Source organism: Hippocampus bargibanti, linkage group LG10 (assembly GCF_051943395.1).
Source record: "Hippocampus bargibanti isolate YZ-2025 linkage group LG10, ASM5194339v1, whole genome shotgun sequence".
NCBI classification, from domain to species: Eukaryota; Metazoa; Chordata; class Actinopteri; order Syngnathiformes; family Syngnathidae; genus Hippocampus; species Hippocampus bargibanti.
In genome coordinates this window covers 12,344,407-12,363,966 of record NC_142743.1, presented here as the reverse complement: position 1 = coordinate 12,363,966, position 19,560 = coordinate 12,344,407, and the positions used below count along the sequence as shown (strand labels likewise).

General features: G+C 40.7%; 1 protein-coding gene across 4 annotated transcripts in view; it reads left to right on the top strand.

Annotated features, from left to right (window-relative positions):
• The first annotated feature begins 14,483 nt into the window (after positions 1-14,483).
• Positions 14,484-19,560, top strand: part of inpp4b (inositol polyphosphate-4-phosphatase type II B) — a 159,778-nt gene continuing 154,701 nt past the window's right edge. For 2 of the 4 annotated variants that reach the window (XR_016116309.1, XM_089006956.1), the window contains exon 1: positions 14,486-14,588. Coding sequence is in view for 3 of the 4 variants with exons in the window: in XM_089006956.1 (XP_088863082.1) it covers positions 14,501-14,588 (88 nt within the window). In the remaining variant the exon portion in view is untranslated. Of the gene's footprint in view, positions 14,589-19,560 lie in introns of all 4 variants that reach the window. The other 2 variants (XM_089006955.1, XM_089006957.1) reach the window with 2 other exon arrangements.

Below are 19,560 nucleotides of genomic sequence, written 5' to 3'. Positions count from 1 at the left end.
AAATAAATATAACAATAAACAGAACAATAAATAGATAAATAGACATAAATAAGTAAGTAAATAGGTAAATAAATAAGTACATAAATAAGGCAAATAAATACATAAGTAGGCAAACAAGTAAATAAATAAATAATTAAGTAAATAAATAAGTGAGTAAATAAATGAGTGAGTAAATGAATATCTAAGTAGATGAATATGCAAGTAAATGAATATTTAAGTAAATAAGTTGGCAAATAGGTAAATAAATAGCTAAATAAGTAAGTAAATACATAGGTAAATAGATAATAAATAAAGAATATGGGTAAAAAATAAGTCAATAAATACAGTAAAGTCTCGTTATATCGATATTCAAGGGAGTCCGAAAAAATATCGATATAACCGGGACTATCGATATATCCGACCCTGTTTGCATGTAATTTTCTCCGTGCGTGCATAGAAATAGTATCGATATAACCGGGACTATCGATATATCCGATATAACGAGACTTTACTGTATATTAATATTAATAATAATATCTTGTTTTCTATCCTTTCACTCCCACCCCAACCCCATCCCTCTTCAATTGCTGCTGTGGACTGCAAATTTCCCCATTGCGGGACGAATAAAGGTATTCTGATTCTGATTCTGATTCTGATAAAGAATCTACACACACTTGCATGTAAAATTGTTCATCCTGCCCAAGGTTATCGCTCATTTCTTAAGGAAAATTTCACTTCACCATCATTTGAATTTCAAAAACATTTTTTTGCAACAAGATATCTTTTGTCTTTATTTAATTTGACACACTTGCATCTGTTAACAAAAAAAAACTCCAGTCCAAAATTATTTTTTTGCATCCCGATTCTCTCAAAATTAGATTTAGTTTTGTAAGAGTACAACATGAAAAAAAAGCCTTCCCTGTGAATTTACCCTCTTTTTAAGGTGGGGGTCGGGGGGGTTGACAATGTGATTGTACGACGACAACAGGAAGCAATATTGACAAGATATGCATAGCAATCACAGTGAGAGCACTCGAGGGACGCATGAATGGCGCACACCAACGTCATAACCTTGTACTTGAAACGACATTGCAGGTGATGGTAGTCCCGATGCTTTTATGAAGCATCTCGTGCTTTGCTCTCGCCACTCGTGTGCGCTTTCATTCTTTGCTCTGCCGACGAGCAGCTGCAGGGAGAGGAGCTTGATCCCCTTTTGATATTTTTTTCCCTCAAACATTGCGAAAGTGGGCTCATAGAATTATGCAGCCGGCGTCCACATCAAATTAGCTTCTGTTGCCAAAACAGGAAAACAAATCCCCAAGGAGTGAAGTATGGAGCTTTGGCGCCATCTTGAAAAGTCAAAAGAATCATAAATGGAAATTTGTTCTGATAGCAAAGTTCCGCTAGCAAATAAATACAATACAATACAATACATATTTATTTCTACTGTATAGCGGTTTAACAACAGCTGATGACAACAAATAACAACTGATGGCGCCAAAGATTATATTCCTTGAAAATTACTTGAGCCTCATCAAATGATGATTTGTCTTTTGAAAATCAGCTAATTTATTCTCATAATATTAGTATTTCCCCCTAATATAATAAATGTATGAGTTTATAAAACAAAACAAAAATATGGACTTTTGGGCGTGGGGGTAGGTAATGCAGTTTTAATATGAAACCATTACCAATTGATTCTCATGAGATTATGATTTGAAGAAATTATATTTTGGCGGAATTAGTTGGTCTCAAACAGTAAACTATTCTTATACGATCAACAACACTTTGTCTTCATTCCTGTAAAATGCGGTGATCTATGATGGGCGCTCTTTGTACTCTGAAACAAAGCATATTGACGAACAATTCAGTTGACCAAATCAAGTCCAATTTGGCTCTGATTTCGACTTCCTGTTGTTGTTCCAACTCTTGCAAGTGTGTTTGAAAGATTTTGTAAATTAGAGTTTGATTTGTTGCGGTTTAACCGCCAAGTAACAATGTAGACGGCTATGTTAGCATCTTGTGCTAGCGCCTCGTTACCACAGTGACTAGTTATAACTTCATAAATGTTGTTCCTTTTGTGGAATAATGCTAATAAAAAAAAACCGCTTAGCTACAGAGGAGCCATTGTACAGTGTTCTCCTACGTCCCCACACAATCACTCAACACGTAGCCTTCTCACTCTAAACCGCCTTCAACAAGTATACGCCCCCCCCCTCGAGGTGCAAATATTGAACTTCCAGTGACCAATGTGAGAGCACTAACAACAAATTTAACACACCTGCTCCCCATTCACACTCGAGACCTAACTAACAAGTTACGTGACACTGCAGAGGTAAAACGGCTAATTGGGCCCAGTGTGGTCATTTTCACTTAGGGTTTATACTGCACTCGCTTTTTTTGCCAGCAGTTTAGACATTAACGGCTGTGTGTTGAAGGAACAGTGAATTGACAAAGTACAAGCTGTACAAAGACCACCTTAAAGAGTAAAGATCACTAGGAAAGTAGCATTTCTTCATTACTTTTCCATAGAACGATTTGATATATTTACAAAACCATAAGGGTTACGTGGAGTCACGGGATTCAAAGTTTCTTTGTTTTGTTTTGTTTTCTTTTGTTTTTTTCCATGTGTAGCCGGAGTACAAAGCAGTTACATTTCCTTTGTCCTTAGCTAATATTTTCCATGTGTGAATGTAGTTACACCTCTGTACCGTACAGTAGATGTTGGCGATTATCTTTGTTTCCCGTGCTTGCTGCTAGCGAGGCCGTTCCGATGTTTGAACCTTAGAAGGAACCGTTCCAAATGGAAGTGATCAAATTGTGCCGTTATTTTGCTGTTATTGAAACAAAAATAACCAGTTGAGTTAATTTAATTGGTTAGTTGTATTATTTTTGTAGGCATCAACTTTCTTTTCGTTCTCACAAAGAAATGAGCCTGCGTGTTGGAGAACACTGTACACTGGATACTTTTAAGCTAAGTTTTTTTTTTTACTACTTAGATTTATCCCATGAAAGGAACATATGTATTTAGGTCTTTGTTTTTACCACATTTGACAATAAAAGAGCACAGAGTGAAGAAGCACTTTTGTATCAGCTTCTTATGCTCGCGACGATAGCCACTATTTGGACGCTCGTAAATATCATGCCAAATATAATTAAACTCTTTTGGAAAATACATTCTTTGAAAGTTGACCAGTTGGAAAATTGATTTTCAAGTCTTGCTTGGCTCACTTCATGCAGTATACTTCATAAGTAAGGTTCGCTTTCCTTTTTCATTTTTTTTTCACATCATGTTATTTACAGTATTTCATGTACTTACTTTTTCACCGAACAAAGAAAGGACAGAAACAAACTCTTAATGGAGCCTTTTTGCAAGTACCTGTTCTTTGAGGTGCTCTTAAACCTCTTCAGACTGCTCAATACCACATCCTACTGATGCACTTTTACACCAAAAACAACACAGCAAATAAAACCATGATTTAGAGTACCCTTCGTGTTTGAAGAGCCTCCACGATTTTTTTTATGATGGCGCTATACCTACCTATTGATTAAATACTTTAGTTCAGCCACACACTAAATCACACAGGAGAATTAGTCAGAGGAAATGTTGGCAGCGATATAAAATCAATTCTGGACCCTGGGGCAGATTGTCTAGAAAGGTAATGACCCTTTTTTTTTTTTGGGGGGGGGGGGTCAACTAATCCATGTTTGAGACACATTGTCTTCATTAAAGTCGCTTTGATTTTGAAGCATGATCTTGCTTGTCTACTCGAGGCGGAACCTTTTTTTTAATAGTTCTGTGGAGTGTGTGGACCCGAGTGCATATTTACGATATCAAACACGAGTTTGTGAATTATTAATGATTTCAAATGGAATCTAAAGGCCCCCGCTGGATTTTTTTCCCCCCAGGGAAAAACATGCCGCAAAGGATTTGTTTTTTAAAGTTGCTTGATTTGTTGATGAGAGGGATGGACAAACCTGATTTGGGAGATGTTTGGATAAAGCCTTTATTTGTACCAATATATGTACATATACCAGTTTGGGTAGACATTAATTCTGATTCCACAGGTGCATCATTCTCAATCAACCCAAAATGCAGTGATGGGCTGTGCGTGTCACTCTTAGGCCTTCAGTAGTGCTTTAGTAGGAATATTATTTGCTATTTTTGCTAGTATCGGAGCTGTCCAACCTTAATGATGTCCATCTATTCTTGAAAAGTCCGTCTTGAAAATGGCTTTAACAGTATATCTGCAACCCAAGGAGCAGAGAAAGAAACTTTCACGAGCACTCCGGTATCTTAAATAGAAGGAAAAAAAATCAATGTGTATCCGTACATGCTCCCTCCACCATGGTGTGGGATGCTTTGGATCATGAGGCTTTTTTATCCTTATATCCATTTTTTTTTTCCGGGGGCCACATTTCATACAGTAGATATCAGTTATGACCACAGGCACCCGGAGCCCTAAAGCGCCCCAGATTATGAATTTGTCTCACTCGGGTGGTAATTACATGCCGACTGTGATGGTTTTTTTTTCCGGAAGAGCCAGCCATTGTTCATGAAACCTAAGATAGTGCCTCAGAGCATTTCCTCCAATTGTTCCTTATTTAGAATATTTTCGCCCTTGCTTTTATATTTGAATCTAAATGTCTGATATTCTCTAGTACCCTTCCGTCTTTGATCCTTTATTGAAGCCAGTCGGACATCAGTATTGATCGTTTTTTTTGCTTTGCATCTGAAAATTTCTCAGATTGAGCAAACCTATAAAATGTTGAAGACGTGACATTTGCAATCCGAGTTTTAGGGCAATTGTCTGTTGACAGCAATGGCCGATATTTGCCAGATTGGGAGACTACTGAGATGGATTTTAGCTAAACCGCCCAACACTTGTTTACTTCGGATCGGTTTGCAGCAGCATAAGCCTGCCAATAAATATACTGATCAAATACCGCAACTAAACGACCAATTGACCAGTGAACCTCCTGATACATTCTGTGTCACCACGTCACCTGCATATCGCAGTGACTGCTGAGGTTGTCGGTTGAAGAACTAAACAAGAACTCTGGATCTTGTGGTTTACAATTATTAATGAAACCAAAAAAAATCTGAAGATACTCAAAGGAGTGGAGTAGCAGTACCTTACATTGCAGTCCTTTGGCAACACAAAATTCCTACTTATTTCAAACCGAGAAACACGTTAAGGCAAAAATTAGTGCATCCAAAAGATAGGCTGCCAAATGAAAAACAAAGTAATGTAGTTTATTCAATACATTGTAAAAATGAAAATTGTAAAGTGCAATATGTAGGGGAGACTAAACAAATTCTCAAGAAAACATCCCAGGGATAATACTAGTGGGCCTCAATCGGCAGGACATATACACCTAAAACCTAGCAAAGCTAGCAAAGATTCATTTGACGACAATGAGGTTAAAATCTTGGCGAGAGAAAATGGAATGTTCGGAAGGGGAGTAAAAGAAGCTATTTTCATAAAACAGCAAAATCCTTTCATAAAACTTTCATAAAACAGCAAATCCTTCATTAAACCGCCATGGTGGGGTGAGGTTCAATTTGGATCGTTCGTACAACAGACTTCTTGGGCAACGCAAGCTTAGTTATACCAGAGCAAATGGGGCAATCAGGTTAGCTGTAGACCTCATACTCAGGCAGGACAATAGAAGTATTCAGTCAGGACAATAGAATTAATCAGTGTAGCCGCAGGGAGTAGTCCTCTGCTCCCCCCAACCTGAGAGCAGGGACCAATCATAGCAGAGTCCGGCACCGCCATGTCTGGACAGTAGGGATATATATATAGGGCCGAAACTACCAGCAAAAAGACTTTAGTCCGCTGACGAAGCATCTTGGATAAGAAGCGAAACGTCCGACACCTTCAAAGAAGTACAGATGATGGCTGAAGAAACTTTTTCATCGTTGGACCACGCCTTAGAGCTTACACAGACGTGTGCTAGTACTGCATCATTGGCGATAAAAGTGTTTTTGTTACGTCAGAAATGTGTCTTTAAATGAAAGACATTTAAAGCTCTCAGTGAAAATGGTCACTGTCGGTAGAGAGTGACAGCCTCGATATGGCAACTCGGCTGATCCAACAGGATTACACAAGTTTTAGGATTTTCGTTATTGTGTAAATGTAGCATAGCGGCAAACTTTGATGTCTTTCCGTAAAATCCCCAACTTGAAACTCCCTAACTTTTTTCCCCTCAAGCTGCTACGCTACTCTGCAGCATCCATCAAGATAGTTTGGAACACTTTTTTCCAATTAGTCGTACATCTTTTTTTTTCCTGGTGATTAACTTGGCTCCCTTAAGTCTTCCCATGACACTTCTCAGGGCTCCTTGTCGTTCTTTTGTTGCTATTCTCTTTTCCTGGGTTGTCGGGAGTGAAAAAAACTAATTATCATTAGCTCCCCATCCTTCTGCTCATTTTCCTCCTGCCATTAGCCTCATCGCTGGGATTTAGCTGATAATGATTTGGTGCGGCAGTGTCAAGCCTAATAGCTTCATTTTATCTTCAAAGTGTTTGGCTTGGCGAGTTGTTGTCGCTTAGCTGAGGTTCTAAGCATTTATTTGGGTGATTTTTATTCATTTATTTTTTGTGTACTACACAGGCTTGATTACTTTGTGTCTAGCGCCCGAAGCTAATGTCGCTATCACCCGAAGCTAATGTCGCTAGCGCACGAAGCTAATGTAGCTAGCGTATACCTTTATTCTGTGCTGCTAATTGTCAAACATTACAAACATAGCCTCAAATTCACCACTAGAGTCCAAGATGAGGCATATGAAAGTGATTTGCTGGTTTTGTAAACAAATCGCCAATAGCTTCTTAGCAGCTATTTTGAGCGGTCATTTCTCCTTTTCTTTTTCATTGCAGATAACTCTTCAACGCCGGTGACAAACTTTTAATCACAATACTGTTTTATGATGCTTTGTACTCTTTTTTTTGGTATTTGTGTCAAGCTTCATACAAATAACTGTATGAGCCTGACTGATATGCCATACATTTTTCATCCCGCCAAAAATCCCCAGTGACCGCACTGTACTGTTCACCTTGTACTTTGACCCCTCCGCACTACATTCCAGCCGCTTCTATCGGTGGAATCGATGTCATCGATTCTCCAGGGGTTAATGGATTTTTTTGGAGCCAAGGTGAGCGAAATGCACTTTAATCATGGGAGATCTTAAATATTTTATCAGTGCCAGCCAAAAGGTTTCCGAGATGGAGTCGACGATGATGGGGGGGAGGGGGACGTCGTGCTTCTCGCACGGCATGTTAACAATGGGCCGGTGTTTCCACTCCGCTTGCTCGGTTGGAAGATTTGAGTGCAGTAAATAGTAGTGAAAAATATGTAGAACTCTTCGTTGGAATTATTTTTTTGGATTATGCACGTGGATCGAAGTAATTCAATGAAAACATGAATCCGAGACAATCCTTCTTAAATTCTGCTCGGACCATCACAGGTTGTTTGGTTGGACCAATTTCAGTAGGCTAGTTAGCTTAACTGGTGAAAAATCACAATCATGCAATTGACTGAAAATAAACACTTGTTTTAATATTCATAATTTTACACTACAGAAATGTTTCATCTGATAAACACACATATAGTTGCAGGTTTTGTTGACTGCCCCTTTTGAGGATGCATCTCAATGTTGCCGTGTCTTTGTTACACTGTGCTGTACATTCGAATGGCAGCACAGCAACAAACCGGGAGCCCCGCGTTGTTTGCCAACCCAAAAGTCGCTTTAAAGCCCGGCCGCATTTCAAATTGTTTTTGTCTGTGGTAAATATTTAAACATTGTCTGCGCCTCTCGATCGCAATCCATACTTCTGCTCATCGTTACTCGCAGGAAGCCAGTCTTGCATACAAAAAGCATTAAGAAAAACATTATTTGCTAGATGAGTAGTTGGTTGGTAGTTTAGTTTGGTTGGCCAGTGTATTCGTTTATCAGTCAACGGTTTCGAGATCAACATTTTCACATAGTTGATCTTTTCGTGAGCCAGTTGGTCAGTCAGTTCGCTTGTTTTAGTCATCTAGCTACTTTCCTGACTGCTTGGTTGATCATTCAGTCCGATAGAATGGTTAGTTAGTTTTGTTATTTTTTTGTCTATTCTGTCAGTTAGTTTAGTGGTGTTCAAACCTGGTCCTCGAAGGCAGCAAAATAAAATGAGTTGGCGGGCCGGGCCGTATCTGGTCCTTTCCCCTTGAGTTTGACAACTATGGTTTATTTTTGTCATGCCATGGTTGTTTTGGCTGGTTGGTCAGTTAGTTACTGTTGCTTATTGGTTGATCCGTAATTTAGTTGGTTTATCTAAAGGTCTGTCATTCAGTTGTTATTTTTCCAAAAGGCATCAGAGCCGCTGTCGTGACAGCCTACATATTGTTTACCAACCAACAAATGACCTTAATGCATTGCTTTTCCCGCCGGAAAAATAGTTCCCTTTCTCACTACTCGTGAATATTTCAACACCACCTCCCCAACAGGAAGCTGTACCTTGACTCATCTTTTACCCCTTTCCTTGGAGGAAATGAAAAGTCAGGCACGCTGGGAAGTTTTCCATATAAAACCCACAAGCAGCCACTTGCCATTCTTAAGCCATCGTTGCGAGTTATTACAGAGGCTTGGCGGTGATTGCCAAATTGGATTAACAAAGGAGGACATTTGCATGAGGTCTATTCTTGTATGACACTTTTCATGTCGGCTCTCGTATTCAGGCCTTTTTTATTCGGGCAGCGATAACGAGGAAACGCTACGAGTCATTGAAGAGTTGACTGCTTCATGGCTAGTTCTCCGCCTACCTACAACTCCTGCAAGTTATAAAAAAGGCGCAACAAAAAAAAAATGGATACTTGACAGTGAGTCAGCCTATAAATTTTAATTTGATGGGGATTGTATTCTAAATCGTCAATGATGCTGTCAAGTATAAACAGACAAGTTGGTTGTTTATGCCTTCACTTCATCTCATCGTATCTGCTACACACATTTTTTTTTGCGAGTGTTGTTTACTGACATGTTGAAGGAATGTGAAGGTAAATGCTAATTTTAATCGCAAAATCATTTAGCATATTTTGATAACGCAAACTGTGTGAATTGTGTATGGATGATGCGCAAATTCAAGATTTTTCCTGACTTTTCAAAAATATTTTTTTAATTGAATGATATATAGAACATTGCCATATAAATGAGTTTTTGAACTGTACTAAAATAGATGTAGCCAAATCTTAAGAGTTATTTTTAGCACGTTGGTTAGTCTGTTTTCAGGGTAGTTAATCGGTTGTTGCATTCCTCTGGTGGCATGATCATGATTTAAATTGCGTCTAAATCAATTGTGTGGATGGTTGGTGAGTTATTTAGTTATCGCTTGTTGGTGGGTCACTTATTTGGGTCGTTCCATTGCTAGTTGTCTGTATGAAAAAGCCAAAAAGTGACTGATCTCGAAAATAGCTTCGTACGTATTTTGTCCACGTGAAGTCGTAGTTGTTTGGAAAATAAAGGCCTTTTTTGAGTTGAAACGGGGCCGCGTTTCGACCTCTATCATCTCCCTGCCAGCAAGAGGTCTGACCTTTACTTGCAAATCTCAGCATGCCGTTCATCTGAGAGCACCGTGCGCAGTTTACGTTCTTGTCTTCTCTTAAGGTTTGCTTGACACATCAAGCCAAGCCGCTTGTTGCCGTGTTTGTAGAGTGTTAATGCAGTCGGACTTACCGGGTCAATGTGGAGGTACAGTACCGGTAACTGGAATGCCCGTTAGTCAGGCAGAGAAAAAATACATTGACTAGTTAAAAAAAAACAACAACAACCACTAAAATGATAGAAAACTACAATCCCTTTAAATATACCTTTGATAGTAATGCTGAATCGAGCTAAAATAACATTTTGAATGAATATACAAAGTATTTTGCACAACTTCTAATGGGTCTCAAGTACTTTGTGGAGGGGGTTAATATAAGAATCCATATTCCATGATAGGCTATGTTTATTTTCTCCATCGCGATATACTTGTACTTGTCTCCATCTGCAGTTGACTTTTCCTATTGACTGACACCCACACACCCCAGCGTTCTTTTGTCGTCAGATGTCTCGCCTTCAAAAAGAAGCTGAATTGGAATTTTAATGGCTGGACGTTTCCATTAAGAAGACGATAGAGGTGCTCATCCTGTTGTGTTTGCAGCAGAAGAGGCACGATGAGAAGTGAGGAAGAAGCCCTCTTGTATCGAGTGGGCCCACCTTGTCTTATGGCGCCATCGGGAAGCAATTTATCTTCATTCGGCAGCGACCCTAAATTAGACCAGCTACCTCCCCCTCACCTCTTCCTCCCACGCACCACCCCGGACAGTGTAATACGCTTTGCTTCAGTTAAATACCTAATCATCACAAAAATGTGACTTTTAACGAGTACTATGGATTTCACTGTGTTGCTGATGATCATGACATTTTGCCAGTGGTAACCGTTCTGTGGCGGTGGCATCCATGGTGAAAACAGATTAAACATGCTTAGATGTTCAGAAAAAACAAAATAAAGCAACAATTGTAAGTAGAAATGACAAAAATTAACAAACCAGGCGAAAGTAAAAAAAAAAAAACTCCTGAGCCATCAAAATGGCTAGCTAGCTAGAAAGCTATCATGCTAGCTAAGTAACCAGCTTTTTATTGAACTAGCTTAGAAACACTTCTGCCCTTTTAAAAAATTATTCACGGGCTCAAACCAAATAGCATGACAAATTTTCCATTTCTGTCAGCCTTGAATCTATTTGAGAATAATTCCAAACACAAACTTAAAAATACATGAAATTCACACCTGACCCAATTTTAGATATACATATTGCACTTAAAGGACAACCGACATCACTTTTTTGTTTCCTGACATCAAAAAAACGTTTTATAGCATCTAAAATACCCAAAACACACAGTATGATATTTTTAGTCAATAAAAATGACTTAAAGTGTCCAAAATCTGCAAAAAAATTAAGCCGGAAGTGGCCAGTTTCAGAAGGTCCCGGCCCCTTGTTCATGCCGTCACCCCAAGACGTCTTGCCTTGCTGGAGAATCAAAACAATGGCTTCAGATTCGGAGAATATGCTTTCTTGTTACTCATCCAGTTATGAATATGATTCAAATAGTTCTGAAGAGGAAAGCATACATGTTTGCAATCGATTAAATATGCATTTTGCTGTACTTGTTTGGTGTGAAAACTTCGTGTTGCACCAAAAAAAGAGGCAGAAAATGGCGACAAAGCTCCGTGTAAGGAATTAATCAGCCCGTTTCCACAGGTTGATTAATTCCTTACACATTGCTTTGTCGCCCTCTTCTGCCTGTTTTTTGGTGCAACGCGAAGTTTTCAGACCAAACAAGTACAGCAAAATGCATTGACGTGATGGAAGGACTGCTACAATGTGTCCTTTTTTCGGTCAGGGGCGTTCCTTCAGTGACGTAGGGTGAGGACTCGTCACCAACTCAAAAACAAGACTTCCGGAATATTCAGCGCAAGTCTTAAAACGTAAAATATAGCTATATGCGGTAGAATCTTTGTAAAATACGCTAAGTAGAAGTCATCTGAAGCCATTTTACAAATTATGGACACAACTTGTCCGGAGACGTCGGTTGTCCTTTAAATCACTTGAAATCTTCCTATGAACATTACTTCTATACCACACGCGTATGCTCTCACTAATAGAGATTAATGATGAGCAGCGTATCTCCAGAAAAAAAAAACTTGATAAATTCATATGCGGGAATGTAGAGAGGTGAAATAATGTTTCTTTTACGCTGGCTTAAGATGTATGCCTCATCGACATTATAGGACAAAGCTCCTCTTTAAATTAATGGTCTGTGCTATAGAAGAAGATATACATCCGTGATGGGTAGTTTGAGCACGACATGACCTGGAATCGTTACACTATGGAATTTAGCATGAGAAAAAAAGGCCACTGTCACTCAGTGCGGGAGATTATTTCTTTATTTTCTTACAGGAGTAACCTACATTGTGTCGTACATGACATTTCATCACCGTGCATGGCGCCGTTTTATTAAACCAAACACGCACAAACAAACGAGATTGAAAAGCCGCATCGATTTGGTGGGCTCTCTTGTGCGGTGACCTTGGCAGGCGCACCCTCACAAATGCCGACATTGTTTTGTGAGCATTGGTGGAATGTTGCTGTAGAGAGTAAGAAGAAGATGATTGCTTTTAGCGTCTGCAAACGTTGCTTTCTACTTTGCCAATTAGCTATTTTCTTTCAAACTAATTTGTTAGCTAAGTCCCCCACTTGTCACGAGTTGTTTTTACTAAATTATCTAATTAAGGGTTGGTCAAATATGAAGGAAACTGTACTAACTGTTTTTCCCCTTTAATTCATGTTTGCAGGCTATTAATTACAAGATAAGCCTAAGGTTTGTCACTCGTTGTTTTCACTAAATTAGCTAACTAACGGAAGAGTTATTGTGGTTTGCTAGCTAACATGCGTTGAGATCAAAAAACAGCGGTATGTTCACAGTGATTTTGGCTAGTTGGCTGTTTTTCATTATAGGTTGAGCCAAATATTACGGAAACTGTACTAAAATTGTTTTTTTCCCTTGATTTCATGTTTGTTTCTGTTATTATTCTCAAAAGAAGCACCAATAGCGGCCTACTATAGTTGTTTCAGAGACTAAAGCCCCTTCGCTCCACCGCCCCAGTTTCAATCACTCAACTAACTGTTAGCGAGTTAGCTACTCTTACCCATGTGCTACCATCTCATTGACTATTTTGCATATTTTCTAACTGTTTTTCTTGTTTAATTCAAATACCTTGTGGGCTAACTAAACAACTATTCGGTTTTATGTGAGATTTGCTTGTGTATATTTTTACACGCAGTTACAAACAGCTCAAACATTTTAGCTAACTCGCCCACTTTCAGGTTGACAGACCAGTGAGACCAAAACATTGACGACCTGTAAGATCAATGTGCTGGATTGAGTAAAAATATACCCATTTATTAAACAATAAACTGTCTGACTGACTAGTGTGCGTACAAACCCAAAAAAGTAATGGACTCACTATAGCTAGGTCAAACAACCAGTATGGAGATCACTTGCTACTTTGACAACTAGCTACATGGCTAATTATCAGATTTACTAACAATCAAAGTAGCTGACTTAAAGGACAACCGACGTCCCTTTTTTGTTTCTTAACTGACATCAGAAAAACGTTTTATAGCATAAAAAATACCCAAAACACGCAGTATATTTTTATTCAAATGTAAAACACCAATACAATGATTTAGTGTCCAAAAAATTGAGCCGCGAATTGAGCATTTTCAGAAAGTCCCACCCCCAGTTCGTGACGTCACGCCAAGATGTCTTGCATTGCTGGAGAATCAAAACAATGGCTTCAGATTCGGAGAAGATGCTTTCTTGTTACACATCCAGTTATGAATATGATTCAAATAGTCCTGAAGAGGAAAGCATACATGTTTGCAATTGATTAAAGAAGTCCTTCCTTGTCATTTTGAGGCATCTGGACTGCAATGTAGCGTCCCAGAAAAGAGGCAGAAAATGGCGACCAAGCTCCCTGTGAGGAATTAATCAGCCCGTTTCCACATGCTGATAAATTCCTTATATGGAGCTTGGTCGCCCTCTTCTGGCTCTTTTTGGTGCAACGTGACGTTTTCAGACCAAACAAGCACAGCAAAATGCATTGACGTGATGGAAGGAATGCTACAATGTGTCCTTTTTTTCGTCAGGGGCGTGCCTTCAGTGACGTCACGTACGGACTCGTCACCAACTCAAAAACAAGACTTCCGGAATATTCAGCGCGAGTCTTAAAATGTAAAATATAGCTATATGCGGTGGAATCTTTGTAAAATACGCTCAGTAGAAGTCATTTGAAGCCATTTTACAAATTATGGACACAACTTGTCCGGAGACGTCGGTTGTCCTTTAAAAAAAGGAGTATTTTCAAAATATTTATATTTTTTTGTGGAGTCAGGAAAAATATTGAGTCGCTTAATGCAAAAGGTTGACTGAGCACCCCATTGGCTAACTATCTAACCGGTGGCACCCTGGTTAGCTTGTTTATCTAAAAAAAATAACAGAATCAGAATGAACATCTACATTCAGTCAGGAGAGAGAGAGGAAGATAGTTTTGTGTGCGAGCGAGTGAGCCTGCTTTTTGGCATAGTGTGCTGTCATCTCGGCGTGCTGTGACAGCCCGAGATTAATGGATAGAGCACCGTATCGCACATAACATCAATTCTGTCCTGCTTTTTCTTTCAATCCAAGTCACACTTCCTCATCACTCTCCACCTCTACAACCCCCCCCCCCCCCCCCCCCCCCCCCCCCCCGACTCTAGCTGGTCCCTCTGCAAAAGGTATCTCGGATGCTACTGGAGGAGTGCGGTCACAGATCTCTATCGCCGTGACGGCAGCATTCCCATCCAACTGTCGAGGGAAGGAAGAGGACCGGATTGGATGCCGGTGTTCTGCAGAAGAAGCTGGAAACGAGGTGGAGGACCAGAAGGGGGGAGCCGGACAGATGGATGGAGCTTGGGACGAGGGATCCTGTGTGATTGACCTGAAGGAGCTTCACGGCTGCCCCAGAGAGGAGCTTCCTCATGCCACCGGTGAGCCTCCTGCATTTTTTTTGTCTTGTCATTTTTAACTCCACTTCCTCCACCTGTGCTGAATCATCCCGATTACATCCGTTTTATTTGAGTGCATTGCTCTCTAGCCATGAACACAAATGCCATAGAGTGTGTACAGGTGGAAAGTTCAGAGTCAGAAAGAAGTTCAAAAGAAAAATATTGTACTTCACAACTCGGTTTAGGTGGTTCATGGATACACTGTGGCATCTTATCAAATGGCGAAACATTTCCGGGCAATGTCTAAATTCCTGGGACATTTCTGTATGTGTTTGTATAATTCCCCTGCGGTTGCCGTGAAAAGTTTGAGACACTATTTTGCAGAAGTTACAAACTCACTCCAAGTTAGAATAAGCAAAACATGAAACGAAGCTCCTCAACTGACATTGACAATTCCCCTTCCCACTGCCAGACTCACCGAACTCTGAGGACACGCTACACGCTGTACTCTATTTTTTGTTCTTTCTCATTGTCTCTGCAAGACCTCACTTCAATCACTTCAACCCTTTCTTGGTGTTTGTTTTTGCATTACTACATTACGTCACTTTACACACGTCACTACCTCACTTTACATTCAGAATTACATGTATTGTCTGTTGTTAATTGTATGTCTTTTTAGCTGGCTCCGAGAGGACATTAATTTCATCTGTGCTGTATGTCATGCATATTAGCATATTTGACAATAAAGCTGACTTTGACTAAAAAAAGGCAGTGCAGTATGAGGCAGCTTTTTGAAACAACAGTTGTCGATTTTTAACTGTGCTAGAGGCGAAGTGCTCAATTCTTTGCATTCACACAACCACCGATTTGCAAATGTTGCCCCCCCCTCCCCATGTCACAGTGCTCAGTATTGTTTTTGGTTGGTTGGTCGGTTGGCAGAAGGTATTTTTTCTTTTTTTATGCAGAACGGCTGACTAAATCAATTGTTAACTAATTGCTGCCCACCTACTGTTATAAATGTCGGATGGACACGGACAAATGGAAGAGGAAATACATTGATTTCTCGGCTTTGTACTTGATGCTACTTATTGAGCCTTAATTAGCCTTTTGGTACATCATACTCATGTTTGAAAGTGTAGGGAATGATCAAGGCGAATCATCATTCCGGAAATAAACAAGCTATGGCATGTTCACATGTAAACATTAATCATGTTGAAAATAACTGCGGCCCAAATTACGGGTATATCCAATCAATGATGAGCTTTATTAAGTTTTCGTAGCTTTTCAGGGCAACACACTTTTTCGCGGAACATTTTTTTTTCTGTATTTTTTGTTAATTCACAAATGCGCAATTAAATCCGTACACAGAGATTTGCATTTACGCATTTCAACCCCATTTTGAACTCCTAAGTAGGCAGGTGTGCGCATTCACTCACATTTATGGATAACGTGACAGATGTGCTAGCGGAACGCTTGGTCACCCTGCTGTGCTGTGTCGTTTCTTCGTTTTTGTTTACCTGAGCAGAGCAAAGGGAAGCGCATAATTAGCATGTTGCGCACGAGAGACGGACTTGACAGACCCCTATTATCGGTGGCAAGGTGACATAGTTTACCACCTCCTCCTCCTCCCGGGTGACAGCGCAGGGTAGCGGGTGACGCTCACTATTTGGAAAGGTGGAATTCGATGTCAATTTGACATACTTCTTACCATGACATTATGCTAATTTACTGGAGGCTATTAATTACAAGATGAGCCTAAGGTTTGTCACTAGTTGTTTTTACTAAATTAGCTAACTAACGGAAGAATTATTGTGGTTTGCTAGCTAACATGCGTTTAGCTCAAAGAACATAGTGGTATGTTCACAGTGCTGTTGACTAGTTGGCTGTTTTTCATAATAGGGTTGGCCAAATATTATGGAAACTGTACTAAAATTGTTTTTTCCCTTTATTTCATGTTTGTTTCTGTTTTTATTCTCAAAAGAAGCACCAATAGCGGCCTCCTATAGTTGTTTAAGAGAGTAAAGCCCCCTCTCACCACTGCATAATCAATCACTCAACTGTCAGTGAGTTGGCTGCTCATACCCACTTGGCACCATTTTGGATTGGATTGGATATGCCTTTATTAGTCTCACAGTGGAGAAATTTACATTTCACAGCAGCAAAGTGATGAGTCAAGTCATTGACTATTTTGCATATTGTCTAACCATTACCATAACTTTGCTGCTGTGAAATGTACATTTCTCCACTGCGAGACTAATAACGGCAAATCCATCCATCCATCCATCCATCCATCCATCCATCCATCCATCCATCCATCCATCCATCCATTGTTGGTGTTTAATTCAAATACGGTGATACCTTGGCTTACGAACTTAATTGGTTCCTAGAAAGTGTGTGTAAGGCAAAAAGTGTGTATTCCAAACATTAATTTCACATAGGTAACCATTAAAATGAGAATAATCCATTCCCGGGTCCACATAAAACATACTTTTCTACTAAATACGCCTTAAAACTACACAAAATATACCTTATTGTATGGATAATAAATGTGCTATGGTATTGAAATTAAAGAAATAAACTGTACTATATAATAAAGTCATTTTATTTACCTTTGTGATGGTCTGTCATGATCTGGTTGGCGACCAACGGGGGGCGCTGTCGGCCCTGCCTGCACCTGCACAGGTGCTGGTCGTCCCGATCAGATTGGCGACCAGCGGGTAGCGACGTCAGCCCTGCCGGCAGCCTCGCAGGTGCTGGTCGTTATAATCAATGACACTTAAAAGGACACCTGGCACGATCATCCGGTGCCGATTCATTGTTTGTTTGCTGCTTGGTTGCAGCATGCATCGTGTACGTGTTTGTTTAACCTTGGCGGACTTTTACACTTGGTTTTCTTTTGCTACTTTGTATTTTTTCCATTCAGATCATTTTGATGTTTTACATTTTGTTCCTGCTGACTTTATTTTAATACAATTTGTCAAACAACCTCCTGCTCCCTCCTGCCTGCTTTTTGGGATCCGAACCCGCCATCACCACCTCGCAAACCGTGACAGAATGAATCGGCCAACGATCGGATCCCGCAGGTACATCGGACCCGTCTCATTTCCACCCTGTGCCTGGCAATGCTACGTCCACGTTAGCGCAAGCCTCGTCGAGTTTGAATTGCGTCACTCGACGAGCCGCAACGTCCACGTAAACGTCCGGCCGAGACCTCCTTCCAGGTGGCCGTCCAGGGTGAAACTGGGTGACTGGCATTGCACGCCCACGTCCAGCCACGCTGTCGTCGTGCATGACGAATTGAGTCTCATCCACGACGAGCCGTGCAACGTCCGCGTCAACGTCAGTCCGAGACCCCACTCACCGCTGGATCCCGGAGCGGCTCTGGACTGGTCTCGTTCCCCCGGAGCCGGGCAGTTCACGCCCACGTCGGCGTCCGGCCGAGACCTGGTCCCATACGGCCGTACGGGGTGCCATTCTGCGCCTGGCAGTTCGACGTCCACGCAGAGCCATGCGCCGTCGCGTGAACGTGCGAGAGGGATCGCACTCACGCCCACGACGATCCGTGCCGCGTCTTCGTCCACCCCAGGTCGAGTCCCGTTCCCATCAGGCCGCCGCCCGTCGTATGCTGGAGAGGCAGCGGTTGCCCTCTCCACCGACCGTTCCCTGGCGAGTGGACCTTTTGGGAGACTGTTGGGACTTCTGGAAGCAGCCCCTTGAAGGGGGGGTACTGTCATGATCTGGTTGGCGACCAACGGGGGGCGCTGTCGGCCCCGCCTGCACCTGCACAGGTGCTGGTCGTCCCGATCAGATTGGCGACGTCAGCCCTGCCGGCAGCCTCGCAGGTGCTGGTCGTTATAATCAATGACACTTAAAAGGACACCTGGCACGATCATCCGGTGCCGATTCATTGTTTGTTTGCTGCTTGGTTGCAGCATGCATCGTGTACGTGTTTGTTTAACCTTGGCGGACTTTTACACTTGGTTTTCTTTTGCTACTTTGTATTTTTTCCATTCAGATCATTTTGATGTTTTACATTTTGTTCCTGCTGACTTTATTTTAATACAATTTGTCAAACAACCTCATGCTCCCTCCTGCCTGCTTTTTGGGATCCGAACCCGCCATCACCACCTCGCAAACCGTGACATGGTCATTGATGGCTTGATGGAATAGATGGATTTTTGAATAAAGTGTCTCAAGGAGCTCTGGGTTGTGCATCTTGGAAGTTGTGATATTGCAACAGGAATTGAGGTAATTAACACATTACATTCGTACAACTTAGTGTGGCTATTTTACTGTTGTGTAAATTCCTTGAGAGTTTTGAAAGCCGCTTAAATTAAATTTACTATTACTACTACTACTACTACGAAATTGGACCCTCTATCCATTTGTTTTTGCGCATACAGCCTGCTTGTTTGATGACAAGATAGCTAATTGTTTACATCATATCATATGACTATGAGCTAGTTATTGCTCATTTTTAGGATTTTTTTTTTTACAGAAAACTACTCCAGCGTAATCTAACAAACCGCCGACTATCTTTATATTTGTATATTGATTATTGCTGTTGATTTTTTGCGGGGGAAAAACTACTTAAGTTATCTCAGTTATGTACATAAATAAATGCTTATTTTTATGCTTTATTTCTAGCTAGTTAGCCAAGTGACCAGATTTCATTTCATTTTTGTAAGGTTGCTACATGCGGTGAAGTAATCCATAATTTTATGGTATTTGTACTCTGGATGGTTAAACAAGAGGGGCGGCATCTCTCCCGTGGTGGTATTTGTAATCCAGTGACAACTGCCGGGCAACATCAAATATCCGTGGTGAGCCGGCTACGCACGCATGCACGCGCGCTCACTCACGCACACAAATGTGAATTATTAATATCATCACCAAATCCAAAGTAAATAGCATTGGGAATATAAACAGGTCTTGTTTAGAGGCTTGGCCACTTCCGTGTAATATGTATTCATGAAGAGGTTAAGGGAGGATATAGTCACAGGGAGGACTTTAT